General features: G+C 39.6%; 1 protein-coding gene across 1 annotated transcript in view; it reads right to left on the bottom strand.

Moving 5' to 3' along the window:
- Window positions 1-5441: 5441 nt before the first annotated feature.
- The window catches only part of ldlrap1a (low density lipoprotein receptor adaptor protein 1a), a 15621-nt gene continuing 3022 nt past the window's right edge, over window positions 5442-18040 (bottom strand). Inside the window, exons 2-10 of the mRNA XM_060865083.1 lie at window positions 13311-13453; window positions 12597-12709; window positions 12068-12182; window positions 11063-11135; window positions 10876-10911; window positions 10317-10435; window positions 10172-10206; window positions 9034-9065; window positions 5442-5473 (exon numbers count right to left, since the gene is read on the bottom strand). Of these exons, the coding sequence (XP_060721066.1) occupies window positions 5442-5473; window positions 9034-9065; window positions 10172-10206; window positions 10317-10435; window positions 10876-10911; window positions 11063-11135; window positions 12068-12182; window positions 12597-12709; window positions 13311-13453 (698 nt within the window). The remainder of the gene's footprint in view (window positions 5474-9033; window positions 9066-10171; window positions 10207-10316; window positions 10436-10875; window positions 10912-11062; window positions 11136-12067; window positions 12183-12596; window positions 12710-13310; window positions 13454-18040) is intronic.

Raw genomic sequence — 18040 nt, 5'->3', positions numbered from 1 at the left:
AGGTACCATCCTTTAATAGGTTATTTGCTGTGTTATAAAGAGATATAAAACACTTCAGATGATGGTGTTATTGGAAAATAATATATTTTATGGTAATGCGAGGTGTCAGACATCCTTGTTGCTGATTATTTTCCTATGACAGCATGCCACTTTGTGTTTTATTCCTCATTATATATATATATATATATATATATATATATATATATATATATATATATATATATATATATATATATAGTATATATATATATATATATATAGTATATATAAAATACATAATAAATACATATTGTTGTTATATTAGTGTTCATCATACATTTTTTAGTAATAGTAACAATAAGGTTATGAGTTCACATCCTCTGACTCCCAGTAAGACACTGATGGACACTTGAGCAAGGTCTTGAATCTTCATCTGCTCGTCCCTGTGCTTGGACTGTAAACTGTTTGTAAGTAACGAATAGATCTGAATGAAAGGAAAACTATGGTAATCTCTCGTTGTTGATGAAAAAAATAAGGTTTAATAAGTGTTATGTACACTGGATGTAGACTACAATAAATTTGTCGCAACACTGAAAAATCCTTAATCATGCCTTTACGGTGTTAATGATTTAAATCTACAGCTCTTGTACATAGGTTTGTGTTGTGGCTACTTCTATAGCATTCCCAACTGTGATACCAGAACGCCAAGCCTTAAAGCACTTAAAAGAGAGAGATGCTAATAACATAACAGAGGAATTTACATTATATTGTGTTGTAATTAAGCAGAACTGACACGGTCACATATATCATTGTCCCACATATTTACTCTGACGCATGGGCTTCAGGATGAACGTTCGTGTGTAAACCACAGAGTCTGTGTTACTTGATGTTCATAAAACAATGCTTCATGAGGGCTAGCATGTTTCTGCTGTTCTATACGAAATTATACAATTTATATGGATTAAAAAAAATTACATGTCTACTTATGTACTGACACAAAAATAATAAAGTATTCAATATTTTCAAACAAGGATAAGTTTCGTTCTTTTACATACTATAAAAATGTATGCTATAAATATCTAGAAAATAATGCTTACGGTTTAGAAATGCAGCTATGTATAACAAGTGCTATGATACAAAATGGACCTGTGTTGGAAGCACCGTGTTGATGAGAGAGGTCAGAGAGGTCTGAGCTAACAGGAAGTTTAGGGGAAACTCAAATGGACACTCTTTAAAACCATGGTGAGCTGAAAAACATCCCATAAAGCATAAGATACCAAACCTTGAGATGTCAGATGAGCTACAACAGCAGGAGAAAACATCAGATTCTGCAACAGAAGCATATGATCACCTGGTCACTTAAAGATTGAAAGAAATGACCAGGTAAAGTTTGCCCAAACTTCAACTATCCAGTTTTGATTGTTCAGAAACAAAAACTGTCAGGATGTCCGCTTGGACATTATGGGGCGTTTTCTGTCACGTGTCTTGTCTTACTCACCGGTTTATTATTGGGCAAATTATTGTGTATTTATTTCCCCTGTGTTTGGGTTAGCTTCAGTGTTTTGGTTCCTGTTATCGCGTATTTATTTTTCGTGTCTTTGTTAATAAAATCAGTTTTTAGTTTGTTATCCCTGCATTTGGGTCTGCTTTTATCCCTCCGTTTTCTGACAAAAACATTAAATAATGTGGCATCTGCACAACCATATTACGTGTCAGAAAATCCCTGTTAAGAAAACTGTAGCCAGTGCCAGTGTGCTTTTTGACAGTTTTTATGTAGGCCTCCTGTCGATTTTTTCTAGCAAAGGCGCTTCACTCCTCCCACATATCAGTCTGGAAAGGAAAATGTGAAGGAACCCAGTAAGCGCCTGGCACAGATGATACTTTTACTATGAGCAAAAATAAACATATTCTGAAAAATTTGGTAATATAGGAAATAAAAAATTTCCATTTTATTAGTGGTTAAGCAAATCAATTTGGACTCTGAACTACTGACACTTCTTTAGCTGTGTAAATTTAAATGTAGATAAATGTATATCACTAACCGTTTAATTCAACGCTTTGGTTAATCCATTCATTCATTCATTCATTTTCTACCGCTTATCCGAACTACCTCGGGTCACGGGGAGCCTGTACCTATCTCAGGCGTCATCGGGCATCAAGGCAGGATACACCCTGGACGGAGTGCCAACACATCGCAGGGCACACACACACACACACACTCATTCACTCACGCAATCACACACTACGGACAATTTTCCAGAGATGCCAATCAACCTACCATGCATGTCTTTGGACCGGGGGAGGAAACCGGAGTACCCGGAGGAAACCCCCGAGGCACGGGGAGAACATGCAAACTCCACACACATAAGGTGGAGGCGGGAATCGAACCCCGACCCTGGAGGTGTGAGGCATGCTAACCACTAAGCCACCGTGCCCCCCTGGTTAATCCATATTTACAGAAATGTACGCAATGCTAGCTAACTGCAAGTCTAATGATGCTAACCAGCTAAAACTGATAGTGATGATCATGTGAAAAACTCAGCGATGAGAGATCATAACAAAGATAAAGAGGACAATGCAACAGGACACCGAACTAGCAGCAGTGAGTTAGTATAAGCATAATTTCACATGTTTATAGTGTTATATCTTAGCTATCAAGAAGGACCAAATGACAGGCCAGGTTAAAATGCTAACACCTGCTGAACGAGAGTGAAAAAAATAAAATAAAATCATTACAGTGTTGTAATTAACCGACTTACCCGCAGTCACCTTGGCCTTGGACTGTGAATCGCTAAAAGGTTCATAACTTGATACTTCAGCCTATAATAATATCTCTAGATGATTAATGATCAATAAACAAAGGTTTAGGAAACCTCTCACATGCTGCTCTTATGGAACACGAGGCTTTGTCGTGCCGCACTGTCACGTTCATTCATCTCTCAAATGCCACCCATAAGAACTAAGCAAACATATTAGATGTTACACCACATAGTCTTTGCATGTGTATGTGCTTACATCACCATCATCCTTGAAGCATCAATAAAATCTGCCCTTCAGCTGTAGAAGCTTCAGGATCAAAGCCATCCATCTGCCTGGGACACACACAAAAGGCACGCAATTCTATTAGATTTGTAGCCTCTGACTTTCATGAGTTTCATTGTCATGATGAAAAATAGGACTCTCCGAGAAGCAAACGAGTGCGAAGCGTGCCCTTTAAGCAGGACATTTAAAATGATAGGTCACACACAGGAACTGGCAGAAATATAGGGAGAGCTAGGCTCGGTGGTCATTTTAATAGGAACAAAATAGGAAAAGATATAATCAGCCAATCATGTGGCAGCAGTGCATTACAATACAATTAGACAGATACAGGTCAAGAGCTTATATTATTGTTCCCATTAAACACAACAATGATATACTGTATGATCTCAGTGACATTAACCATGGCATGTTTGTTTGTGCCTGATCGGCTTCTGGGATTTTCAAACACACACGACAGTCTCGACTGTACATTACAGAGTGACGCAAACAACATCCACTGTGTGTGGAAATGCCCTGTTAATTAATGAAGTCAGAGGAAAATGGATCGGTCGGTTTCAGCCTACAGGACGGCTACGGTGACTCAAATAATACTCCGTACAGAAAAGTATCTCAGAATACACAACATGTCAAACCTTAACACAAGATGTACCGTTCATTATTCGGCTCACATTTTCTTAGAAAAGAGTAGTTACTAAAGAAATATTAGAAACTTATTAGCACCTGTGGTTTAAATGACAGCTTGCAGTACTATTAGCCTGTGTTGTAAATATCTGTCAACGACACAAAAACAAATCAGCTGATAATTTCTGTTTTGTCATTCATGAAACGTTTACTAATAGACTATCCGTGTCTCTGGCTGTACAGTATTTGTACTTGAGTTATTTTAGTTAATAGGATTACTGCGGGGGGGCACGGTGGCTTAGTGGTTAGCACATTCGCCTCACACCTCCAGGGTTGGGGGTTCGATTCCCGCCTCCGCCTTGTGTGTGTGGAGTTTGCATGTTCTCCCCGTGCCTCGGGGGTTTCCTCCGGGTACTCCGGTTTCCTCCCCCGGTCCAAAGACATGCATGGTAGGTTGATTGGCATCTCTGGAAAATTGTCTGTAGTGTGTGATTGTGTGATTGTGTGAGTAAATGAGAGTGTGTGTGTGTGCCCTGCGATGGGTTGGCACTCCATCCAGGGTGTATCCTGCCTGGATGCCCCATGACGCCTGAGATAGGCACAGGCTCCCCGTGACCCGAGGTAGTTCGGATAAGCGGTAGAAAATGAGAGAGAGAAAGAGGATTACTGCATAAAAAGCAAGTCAGCCATTGAAGAATTAACTCTCAGTGCCAGTTTCAGGTCCAGATAAAAAAATGTCAATGCCAATGCCAAACAGGGAGCAGCCGAAAGAACAACAACAACTAAATAAAGCATTCACTCAGCCTTAGCTGCTATATGATGTCTGGATGCTCCTTGTTTGTTCAGTTAAAGAGGCACTAATATATAAATATTAATGTGTAAAATAATGTGTTTTTCTTTTGTGAATCTTTCTATTTTTTACTATCATACTTTTCACTGAACACTTTTACCAAAAATAACATCACCCCAGCTCACACACACATACACACACAGTGATTATTTCCTCTGCTTTTACACGCCCATTGCTTTATACACAGAGACCTGTCTGTTTCACCAACACTTTGTATGAGCCACAAAATTAAAGCAATAACATTTTTTTCATTTATGCGAAGATGTGAGGTAACATTTTTACAAACAACAAGCGAATGAAAGACTCTATTGACATCTATGATGAGAATGCTGGAGGCATTGCAATTGCAATTCAGAGCGTGTCTGTGTGCGTGTGTCTGTGTGTGTGTCTGTGTGTGTTTGCGCACAGCAAGGAGATGATAAACCTGCCTCCTGCTTCTGTGCCTTTCACACGTTTTCAGATGTTTGACTGTGCGAGTCCTTTAGAGGACCGTGCGTCACTCGGTTCATCCCACACACACACCTGTGCTTATACACAGACAGACACACACACACACACACACACACACACAGTTTGTGGACCAGTGAGCTTTGAGCTTCACCTCGACAGCTTAGACTGCCTGCATTATTTAATGTGTCTGCTGCACAGACGAAGGCTGCTACTCAGGAGACAGAGAGGACGTGCAGAGATCTCTTCGTTCTTAAAAAAAAAAAAAAAAATCACACAGAACAACAGATAAACATGAAGCTCATGGAAAACAAATAGAGCAACATGCAGGTCCGTGGGTCATAGTCTTATCTTTGGATAGGATGGTAGTACACATGCTCACACACACACACACACACACACACACACACACACACACACACACACACATGCATGAACAAATCAAAGAGCAGAACAGTGTTCTGTGTGGGGGTACGTGTGTGAAACAAATGACATGAAAATGTCAATAGTGCAGAGCTACTGCCCTCTCCTGGTCTAAAAGAAAAAAGAGATTCAGACCTGAGCTAAAGAGATGCTCCAGTGACTTTAAACAACTCTGTATCATGCCTGAAGCATATACAGGATTACTGTAAATGTCCATGTTCCCTTTGTACTGAGAAAAAAAATTAAAAACAAAAAAAATCCTAATTATAATGACTCAAAAAATCACTAATAATGAAAGTGTAAGGTTGGTTTACAATATGCACTTATAAAACACAAAATTAAAAACAAGTTCTAAGGATGAGAGAGGTGTGGGCGAAAGTCTTACCAAAGCTCTTCTATATTTCTATTTGCACGTTTCCTCACTTTGTCGTGAGAAATCTTTGTGGAAAACACAAAGGAACTGCTTTATTCGGTATACTGACAATGAAGACTCCTTCCAGAGACTCTTACAAAAAGATTGTTCTAATATTTATGTATTTATGCACAGAAACTTTATATAGACTCTCTGTCCTTTATGTAGAGATGTTGCTTCGAATGAGCTGTTACTATAGAAACCGGTAACATTTTCGGATGAGTACATTAATATAAACCTGTGATCTGCATTGCAGCTAGAAGTTCTACTGTTATAAAAAAAAATGAATAAACTTTTAAGCAATCGGATTTGAGGACTGTAAATTTGCTTTATGCGTGAATGTAGATTAAGCAGTTTTTGGCTGTATTCTGTTAAAAACTTTGGGCAATTCCCTTTAAGGTATAACAAATTGTTTTTTATTTAGAAAGAGTCAAGAGAAGACGTAGATGAAATATTCCCATCAGCTCAGTGTATGTGCAATGACAAAAATAACTATGTACGTACAGTTCACTGAGCTTCCATTTAATGAGGTCCACCTACCGCATCAGACACCTTCTACCACATCGGTTGGAAGGATCCACCTGTAATAAGTCTGTCTGTGTTTTACCCTGTTTCTGTCTGCTGTCTGCCCTGCTGTTAATTGTTTGTTCCGCCCACTCATTGGTTACCATGGACACTGATTGAACTCCATCTCTCCCTCATGTGTGTTGTCTTAGTCTCTGATTCTCTCTGCGCTGTGATTGGTTCCTGTTTGCCATATATACTCTGTTTGTCCACTTCCCTGGTGTTGGTCGTCGTTTCATGTCGTATGTCTGTGTCTATGTTCCTGTTTCCTGTCTGCTCAGTGTTCTGCCCTGTGTTGCCTGACCGTTGCCTGACCGAGATAAAGAACTTTAACTGCACTTGGATCCACCCTCGCCTTTGTCTCCCCGTGACACCACCACAGTAACTCTTGAAAGGCTTCAAATGAAATCCAGTCTAAATAAATAAATAAAGGCAGCAGTGGATTTAACCAAGTACTATATTGTTTTGGCAGGAAAGAGAGATTGTCTGGGTCGCCAAAGTCTATAACATTTAATAACAGACAATAAAGGTAGGAACAAAGAGGGCGTACCTATTAAACTGGCAACTCGATATATTTCTAAGCTTCAGATAAAAAAAAATAAAAAAAAAACACGCCTTTGTCTAGCTGTGCTCTTGATACTTATTCTGAGAGCTTTACTACAGAAAAAAGTGAATGAAAAAAAAAAAGTGGCACATCATAGATTCAGGTCTAAAAAAAAAAAAAAAAAAAATAGACCATATTGTTTTGGTGTGAAGGAGATTTGGTGTCTTACTCTGTTCACTGTAATTGTCAGACTTTCTGTAGTACATGGAAGAAAACAGGATCAAACCTCTACAGATGCCTCTCAAGAAAAAAAATAAATAATAATAATAATAAAAAAAAGCATAAAAAAAGGTTGTGAATACTGCGTAACTCATTCAGCCCAGTGTCCAGGATCTGGGGGATAGTACAGGACTCGGCAAGTCTAGAGAGAGCGAGACAGACAAAAATGAGAAGTATTATCAAGAGAAAGGTTACCTGCTACAGCCAGATTGTTATTGCTATTGTTACAGTAGGGCCCAAAAGAACTGTTTAGAAATGATTTATCAATTGCTTTAAGCTGAGAGAAACTGTTATGAGAATGTGAAATGTTCTGTCTGTGAATATGTTGTTAGCATGTCGCTTGCTTCATTTTATACAACGGTGATGCAATATCTCATATACTATACTGTATATATTATACTATACTCATGAAGCTAACTGCCTTCAGTAGCGTAATAAATCAGTATTAACCATGAATAATGAAATATAAGTAGAAGAATGAAGTAGTTTTCTCAGACTACTTAGCCGTCTCAGACTGTACGGCTGCTACCGTTATGCAATGTTAGTCGCCAGACCACATCGCTAATAACACACAGCTTTGAGTTCAAGTGAAGTGAAGTTAGGAGTAAAGTGAGAGAGCGATATGAAACAGAAAGACTGAGGCATTGCATGAAAGGCAAAAGGATTTTGTGAGTAAAGAGGACATACAGCAAACTGATGAATATTATAGATGAAAATGCATTCAGGAAATATTGAATACTGTTATAGGGAAATAATCAACAATAGGACGGTCTACTGGGAGCTGCCGAGTTTCACGTGAGTTCGTTATTTTACTAACACAAGCAGTCCGCATAACGTTTATTGCTTTTATACCGCAGCACATTCACATTTCTCTCGCTGAAAAAAAAATAATACTATTCAACTATTTATAGTTGAATGTTTTAAAGTTAGCACTTATATTATAGCAGCTATAAACACACTCTCCTCTCACCAGTCTAGTGTTTTTCTCACTTTTTTTAAGACAAAAAGATGCAGATTGTCATGTTCTAAAGAAACCACAAAGCCCTCCATCCTGAAGACTTTACTGTGATCGACACTCGTGACTCTGCATAATGTTAAATAAAACCTCAGCACATCAACAGCTACATATTTTTAAACCAGTCCCGCTGCTAATCCAAGAATGATCTAAGAAGTGGAATAACAGTTACTATAGAAACGTGATTAGAATGACGGATAAACGTAAAACTTTGAGCCGTGCCGTTCTGGAAGATTTACCGTCATCTCCTGACTAATAAGATCCAAGTATTTGATGTAGAGGTGTAAATGTATGTGGGGTGTATAATGAGTGTTATGTAGTAATTCACTTCCATAAAGGAAAATGGAGTCATTAAGATTTTATGAATTCGGAAATACAGAAGAATATCCGTATGTTTGTCTGTAGTTCATCTGATCGTTAATGAAACATTAACAATTACAACTACAGCTGCAACCTGATTATTTTCCTTCACAGTCAACGTGTAACACAAGCCAATGAAAATGGATGAATAAAACAAACAAACAAACACACAAAAAAACGACTAAGAGGGAAGAAAAAGAAGCTGGAGTCAGATATCAGTTCCCTGGTTGTGAGAGTGAGTACCGTATGTGTGTGAGATGATGAAGCACAATATGGGTAGTTAAACATTTATATTAGCTGTTATAGAAACTAAAGGAAGCTGCAAGCCTCCACAGGATCTCTGTAGAGTCCTTTAGAGAACATGAGAGAAAAGCTGGGCTGGAGGAAGACGTACAGTACAGAGTGAAAAGATACGACTAACACAAAAGGGATGGTTATATCATGAGGAAAAGATCATACAATTAGATTATTTTAAGACTAGACCACAGTTTTATTACCTGCAGAGTACTCAAAGCTATCCAAACTGCACCTAAGGACAGAGAGAGAGAAAAAAAAACAAGTCCTGTGGAATATATATATATATATATATATATATATAACACAAATAAATTTGAATTTCTTTGCCACTGTCATCTCTGACTTGCTCATCAGGGATAAATTTACTCTCTCACTGTCTCACACTCATTTTCTACCGCTTATCCGAACAACCTCGCGACCCGAGCCTCGGGATCTCAGGCGTTATCGGGCATCAAGGCAGGATACACCCTGGACGGAGTGCCAACCCATCACAGGACACACACACACTCTCATTGACTCACGCAATCTCACACTACAGACAATTTTCCAGAGATGCCAATCAACCTACCATGCATGTCTTTGGACTGGGGGAGGAAACCGGAGTACCCGGAGGAAACCCCAGAGGCACGGGGAGAATCGAACCCCCAACCCTGGAGGTGTGAGGCGAACGTGCTAACCACTAAGCCACCATGTCCCCCGGGATAAATTTTAGATTTTTCTTTATGTGACATTGTTCACTGTTAAAAGTGTGACATGCTAATGAAAGCTAGTAGAAAAGTATTCAGAGATCATTTCTCTTATGACTATTCACCACTCACCATCGTCAGAATTGAGCCCGGGTCACGTTGTGAGACGGCAGGTTACCTGCGTTACTTAAATTAATCACGTTAATTTAATCCTATAGTTATTTCAATCCGTCAACATCCAACATCCGTGTTATATTTTCTAACATGAATTGATCATGCTCACTCAAACTAGTAATAAGTTTTAAGCAAAAAACAAATATTTCATTCATTATTTCATATTGAAGCTTTCACTCGGATTCCCGCTAAAGCTGATCCTGGAGTTAGGAAACAGTAGAAACACGGCTTTGAAAAACTGTACATTTTCTGTTCTGGGTGTTTTTTTTGAGTATTACTCCAGTGAGCTTCACCTGAGTTTTGTCTCACCCTGTGAGGTGAAAGAGTGAAGTTCAACATGATACAGTACGTGGGTGTATACGAGTGTGTTTGTTTTCATTCTGTTCACTTCTCCAATTCGTGTCCTTCTAGCCCACATTAGAGAAGGACACTAAAATGGTGTCTGAATTGAAGGTTTATGAGGTAGAATGTGTCTCACCTTGAAAAGGCTTCATCCAGATCATCATTTACCTCCTGTGAAGAAAGCCCATTAAATGTAGTTGCAACCATGTTGTCCTATGTTTAATGTCAGGGACGATGTGATCGGTGTGTGCAAAAGGTGTCCTGGAAAATAATGTTCGTACCCAGATGATGCTGTTTTCGTTCTCTTTGTGCTTCTCCAGATGGTGCTCCAGGTTCTCAGTGTTTTCTATGTGAAGTCTGGGGCAGTCTTCAAAGTCCAACAAGTTTTCTTTAACTGAATCTAAAAAAAAAAAAGTACACCCAAAAGCAACAAAATAAATTTCCTGCATTAAAAAAAAGGCATAAACATTTTCTCCTGAATGTAATAACTTTGATGTGCACTAATCTTGAAGATGGAGAAATCAAGCTCTTACAAAATTTTCAGGGTAATGCAATAAAAAAATTACAAAATCTCCCATAAACTTTAGTTCATTGTAGAAATAATGTAATTGGCTAGATGAGATGAAGAGCAATATTTAGATGGCTTGTGATAAACGTTTATTAGGAGTTCTGATGGCAGTGCTTTTATGAAATAAAGTTTATCGAAGTAAAAGTAATTAATAATATAAAATAATATCATTAATTTGTGTGTGTGTGTGTGTGTGTGTGTGTTCAGTACTATTTCCACTCATATAATCACAGTCAAGGCAATCTCAGATGTTTCAGGTTGAGTGTTATTACTTGTCTTTAAAACCGAACCAGACTTTTGCTCTTTCTCTGGAAATATGAAAGAGGAGAAAAATGAAACAAAAATCGTTAATCAGAAAATAACAAAATACAAATTATCTGGCATAAACAAGGTGATCGATGTTGCTTTCAGAAGTGAAAACTAGCTGGTAAGCTCAAGTGTGGGGTGTGGGGGTTTTACCCTCTCTGTCAAGCTGCCAGGTCTCGAAGGCCATGGTGAAGGCTTGAGCTACAGTCAGTGTCACAGCCTGAGCCTGGGAAAAAGATAAATAAGAGAAAGAGAAGGTGAGTTACATCAAATCTAATGAGTGTATGTAAAAACATTATTTATTATATTATTAATAATATAATATCGCAATACTAAAACATAACCATTTGCAAAAATGAAAAAAGACAATAAGATTTCAAATGATTACATTTTGTACCCATTCTAACTTGTATGACTATTAATTAATTAATTCATTCATTCATCTTCTACCGTCATTCATCTTCTAGGCGTCATTGGGCATCAAGGCAGGATACACCCTGGACGGAGTGCCAACCCATCGCAGGGCACACACACACTCTCATTCACTCACACAATCACACACTACGGACAATTTTCCAGAGATGCCAATCAACCTACCATGCATGTCTTTGGACCGGAGGAGGAAACCAGAGTACCCGGAGGAAACCCCCGAGGCACGGGGAGAACATGCAAACTCCACACACACAAGGCGCTTTTGGGAATCGAACCCCCAACCCTGGAGGTGTGAGGCAAACGTGCTAACCACTAAGCCACCATGCCCCCCCTCATGACTATTAATTAATTAATTAATTTGTTAGATCCTTCTTTCATTTACTTCTATTTATTTATTTATTTATTTATTTATTTATTTATTTATTTATTTAGTGGTGTCACTGGCTAGCCCGCTGTGATTAAAAATGACATGTTTATTGTGACACTACACACATCACCTAGTCTAAAGTCTCTGAGCTGAGCTTGTGTACTGGGGGACATTCGCTGCTTTGTTTATGTTAGAACCTGCAACACGTGTGTTATGCCTTTAGGATAAATGGGTTCTCCTGCTTTGTTATCCGTTCCTGAATCCCCACAAGGCCAATAATCTTCTCCTATTACTTGTTAAAATAGAGCTCTGCATCTCTTATGCTTTCTGTATAACAAATTCTACAGGAAAAATCTTACCACTTTCTTCTTGGCACAGAGGAATGCATGGCACTCCAACATCTTGTTTCTCTGGTTCTGAACGATGTAAGCAAACACTTTGTTGTGCATTTTGTCGGTTGTGCAATACGATATTCTGAATAGGAAAAAAAAAAAAAAAGCACGACTGAGTGTAGACTGTACAGGATTGGAGCGATTCTTATTACAGTTCTTTTGCCATCTGTCTCATAATGATGATGTCTACACATATATTTAAACAAATGCATCTAAATTACTTTGGGCATAATGTCGTGCATATGTACGTATCTATAAAGTAAGACTACATACTCGTTTTTGATGCATATTGCACATTTTCTGTTAATCCAATAAACCTCATTTCACTACTGAAATATTACCGTGGCCTTCAGTTATTTAACAGATCAAAATGAAATTGCTGATCCAAACACCCAAATGTTTATAAATGAAAATCATAGAAATTGTCAGGGGTTCCTAAACTTTTGCATAAGACTGTATTCTCTTTTGCTGAACGAGGAGAATCAGTGACATATACCTGTAAATAGAGGTGCGCTCTATTAGCTGATTGGACACACGGTCATAAATGACTATTTCCTGAGGAGAGACTGTAAGTGCCACCTTAAGGAGCTTCTTGCCCCCAGCTTTAGCCTGGGAATGAACAGATTTCCATAGAGGAAAATTGGTACAAAGAAAAATGAAAGACACAAGTGACCATTTTTAAATAAAATCTCAGCTTTCCAGAACATATTGCAGTAAGTCTCACTCACTCACTCATTTTCTACCGCTTTATCCGAACTACCTCGGGTCACGGGTTGCCTGTGCCTATCTCAGGCGTCATTGGGCATCAAGGCAGGATACACCCTGGACGGAGTGCCAACCCATCGCAGGGCACACACACACTCTCATTCACTCACGCAATCACACACTACGGACAATTTTCCAGAGATGCCAATCAACCTACCATGCATGTCTTTGGACCGGGGGAGGAAACCGGAGTACCCGGAGGAAACCCCCGAGGCACGGGGAGAACATGCAAACTCCACACACACAAGGCGGAGGCGGGAATCGAACCCGGCCCTGGAGGTGTGAGGCGAGCGTGCTAACCACTAAGACACCGTGCCCCCTATTGCAGTAAGTAAAAAAAAAAAAAAAAAAAAAAAAAAAAAAAAAAGCTTAACAACTATACACTGAAGGTCCACTAATGACAGACTGACAATGAAGGGAAATGACCAAAGAAAGCGAATAGCACCGTTGCAATGATCCTTCTGATGGCTGCAGCTGACATGTCTTCACCTTTGGGCTGGTCAACAAGAGTCATTCCCATGTGCCTGAGGTTAAAGGTCATGCCGTCCACAAGGGTCTCCCTCGTGTCTGTCCAGTTCTCTGGAAGCTCTGGGAAAAAAAGTGAGGTACAATCTTGTTAATCAGAGCTTAAGTCTGAGAGTTTGCTCTGTCAAACAGTGAACAAAAATTGCACAAAATGCACTAAATTGTCCAGAGTACAAGGATTTATGTAAACATATGGCGCAGAGAGAACTGGTGAGAAAATACTGCAATATAAATGGTCAACATTTGAGGAAAGCTAGATAACGTTCTTTGAAGGCTGATATCTTCTGGCATTTCTTGCTTTTCCCCCAAAAGCTCTGTTCACAAGGCTAAGGGTTAAAATTCATTCATTCATTCATTCATTCATTTTCTACCGCTTATCCGAACTACCTCGGGTCACGGGGAGCCTGTGCCTCAGGCGTCATCGGGCATCAAGGCAGGATACACCCTGGACGGAGTGCCAACCCATCACAGGGCGCACACACACACTCTCATTCACTCACACACTATGGACAATTATCCAGAGATGCCAATCAACCTACCATGCATGTCTTTGGACCGGGGGAGGAAACCGGAGTACCCGGAGGAAACCCCCGAGGCACGGGGAGAACATGCAAACTCCACACACACAAGGCGGAGGCGGGAATCGAACCCCCAATCCTGGAGGTGTGAGGCGAACATGCTAACCACTAAGCCACCGTGCCCCCAGGGTTAAAATTTAAAAAAAAAAAAAAAAACTAAAGACCAAAAGATCTAAAGACCAGCATCCATATTCATAAAGAGTCTAAAAACGATCTGAGAGCTCCTAATTTAACTTACAAATGTCTAACTAGGAAACTTAACTTAAGAGTGATTCATGACTCGGTAATTCGAATAGGGATGTCATTTCTGCGCTGTGTCAGAGATGTTATCTCATCACTATGAGCAACTCTTTGGACTAAGAATTTTGATGAATATGGCCCCAGATCTCCAAAAGATGGACCTCAAGACCGAATCTAAGTCTCTGGGTTTATGATCTATGGAACATGTGGATGGATCATAACATGACCTTGTTCAGGAGACTGCAGATAAATTGTCTTTACACATTAGTGCAGTAACGAGATAAAATATAAATCAACAGAAATAAAAAAAAGCAATTCAAAGAGCCAGACTTACTGAAGGTTTGCTTGTGTTTGGGGAAAAAACAACAAACATGGCAATACACTCACAAACAACAGTCCAATATGTATCTCGACGATTTGACAGTTATCCGTTGAGCCAAGGGATCAGATTAGCTGTGTTGTCTGAGTGGGAGGGATGTCACGCTCACTCTCACCTGTCAATCATAGTGACGCTAGCCAATCTTGGCCATTTTCTGCCAGTTTTAAGAAAAAAGAATAATTCTTTATTAAATTTGGCTTGAGTTTTTTTTTTAAATAAAAGGAACAGAAAGTCTGTAAACTCCATAGGTTTGCTGTATATATTATAAAACAAACAGAGTAAAATAAGTAAGATATGATGACACAAAACGCAGGCAGATGTAAAATGTGTGTGACAAGAACCAGGCATCACTTAAAGAATAAAAGACTTGCGAGTGTGCTGTTTAGAGGATAATAATCTGTGACAGGGTGATGAGATGCAGCCCAGCATTAAACAGAGTTACATCAAGTAGTATTCCAATGATTACAACGATCTGGTCACTACAATAGATTATTAAACATAGAAGAAACTGATGTAACACACATATCACGATGCACAGTGATTTCTTTCAGCTTGAAATGAATGTCAGGTTGGACGTTGGAGCTTCAAACCTCTTAAATGAAAGTAAATAAGACTTTTAATACTGTGCTTATTGTAGAGAAGCTTCTTTTTTCTAACTTTGTCGTGGTGGCTCAGTGTGATTTCAGTTTGTTGTGTCCATTACTGCTTTCCAATACAGTGCTCTATATACACTATATAGCCAAGAGGTAAATAGATACTTGATCATCATACTGTCATGTCCTCATTCTAAATCCATGGGCATTAACACAGATTTATTCCCCCTGTTATAATAATAAGTGCTACACTCTTTAGAGAAGGATAATCCACTAGATGTTGGAGCGTGGCTGTGAGGATTTGTGTTCATTTAGCTACAAGAGCGTTAGTGAGAACGGACACTGATGGTAAGAGGGAGAAGGTCTGGGGTTCAGTTGGTGTTTCAGTTCATCCTGTTCAGTGGGGTTGAGTCTTCATGGAGCTTGCTTTGTGCACATGTCAAGCTGGAACAGTGTTTGTGTCAGTGGCGTGGGGATAAAACAGACCCAAATTCAGGATAGCTTAAAATAAAACAGGGTTTATTAACTAAAAACATGAAACAGGGACAAGGACGAAAACTAAACCAGACATGACATCACACAACAACAGCAGACAACAACAGAGGATTCCAAGCTGCTTAAGGCAACTCGGCTCGAGTGAATACTAATCACAATTAGACACATGAGGAACAGGTGTGCAGAGGCGGTGAGGAAGAGACAAAGGCAGGGCAGACACGTGACACAAAACAAACAAAAGCACGTGGAAAAAGTCCGGGCGGAGTCCTGACAGTTTGGGCCGTACCTTAAGAGTAATTATAATTACTATATTTTAGTATAAAGAGATATTCTAGATAGTCGTGTAGTAGATAGTAGGGATGAGCGAGTACAGCATTATCTGTATCTGTATCTGTTAACCATATGAATTATCTGTATCTGTATCCGTACTCGGAGTGGGTGGGGCCTAACCTAGAAGTAGGCGGGGCTAGTCTTGAAACGGGCGGGGCTTTAACCGGTAATAATTAATTTGTAATATTTATAACACTAGCTTACTACCTTTATGTTTTATGAAATACAGCAAAAACGTGTCAGACACTCGGTGTCTGGTTACTGGTTAGAGACAGCTGAAGGTTTAAAAAAGAAATAAAATCTCCGACAGGCAGAGACGCAATGCGAGTCGCATTCTACCAAGCAAGCACCACGTCTGAACGAACCCACGGTTACCAGAACTCTACTGGTTAGTAAGTACGTATTATTAACGTTACAACCCGAAGTAAAAAGCTGAAGAAACCCTAAACGTTAACAGAAAAGACCCGCGAACCCGAGTGACTGAGGGAGAGACAGAGAGCTGTTGTGTGTGTGACTGTGAGTGAGCAGAGCGAGACACAGCAACACAATACATCTGTATGTGTGTAGGGGAGGGGCGCTGTGACTAGCCTATCACTGTAGGGAAGGGGCGCTGTGACTAGCCTATCACTGTAGGGAAGGGGCGCTGTGACTAGCCTATCACTGTAGGGGAGGGGCGCTGTGACTAGCCTATCACTGTAGGGGAGGGGCACTGTGACTAGCCTATCACAGAACGCTGACACAATCAGCTACCCAATGATGATTTTCATTCAATCTAAGCACAGACTCGTATTACTCGTATAATACTCGTACTCGGCAGAAGTGCTTTATCCGTACCGGATACTCGTTTCAGCCGAGTATCCGGCTCATCTCTAGTAGATAGTTTAATTTTGTAGTGACAGTTTGGGGAAAAAACACGTGTGGTCAGGTGTGCATAAAATTTTGGACATATAGTGTAGAACAGGCTTTGTATTAAACAGTGGTCAAGTCAGTCAGGAAGCGATTTCAGACACAGCAATAGTGGAGTTCGCTCAGTTTAGTTCTACTACTCACCTGCCTGGAATGAAGTACCTCTGGGATTGGTCATATGTAAAAAAATTACAAAAGCTTCCAAAATGCACAGTGTAGTTTGACTTCAGGCACATTGCACTGAAGTGGTGAACTGCCAATCATGGCAACATAGCCGTTCAATTGTGTTTGTCACTGGAGGACGTATTGCAGGACAGAACCCAATTTCCGTCTACCATGGGCTTTTCTGCTTCGGCACTGTTCGTGTTTCTTTCCCTTATTTTAAGCTCTGTTGTTCTCATACTGCTGTAGAACATCTGCTAGTTGATCCTAATACAGGAGTTGGAAATAATAGTGCAATATTGTTATCTTCTTAACAAGCAAATTAGACAGAGCTTTCAGGAAATCTGTAAAGTTCCATTTTAACACAGATTACTTCCTGACGAAGCATTGAGAAGTGATCTGGATGGAGGTTTAAAATCTCGGCCGCCCCGAACGAAGGCAGCTCAGTAGTTAACTTGTTAGCGTACTAGATCTCTTAGAAAATTTGCATAGCAATAAAAGATTCAGTTAGATGTTTTATATTCCATTTCTACCGATGCCATTCCACCCACTTAGTCTACCTCTTTAGTATGAGCAGGACATTGGCATGCAAGAGGTCTGGCTATAAAGCGCAGCTCAATAAACCACCGTAAAAAGGCCACTCGAGTCACTCTTCATTACAAAGCAGCCGTTTTGCTGCAAGTGTTGCAATTTCTCATTGGAAGCGTGTAACTTTGGAGCTTTGGAAGGGCATCGAGACCCCACTACTTTAACCAGAAATGATTTCAATAACATGGCACATAAAACGAAGGGAGATTTTTAGTAATAAAATCGAATTGGTATAAATACACCAAGTAATGTTTGGCCTTGTATTTACATACAGTATTATGGATGCAGGCTTGTTCATTAAAAGATTGCTGCATGTTTTCCGTTGCCATGAGAAACTGGTTTGGTTCTGAATCATGGTTTTATCAAAGCAACAGATATA

The sequence above is a fragment of the Tachysurus vachellii genome, chromosome 3 (genome assembly GCF_030014155.1).
Source record: "Tachysurus vachellii isolate PV-2020 chromosome 3, HZAU_Pvac_v1, whole genome shotgun sequence".
NCBI classification, from domain to species: Eukaryota; Metazoa; Chordata; class Actinopteri; order Siluriformes; family Bagridae; genus Tachysurus; species Tachysurus vachellii.
This window is presented reverse-complemented; position numbering and strand designations above follow the sequence as displayed.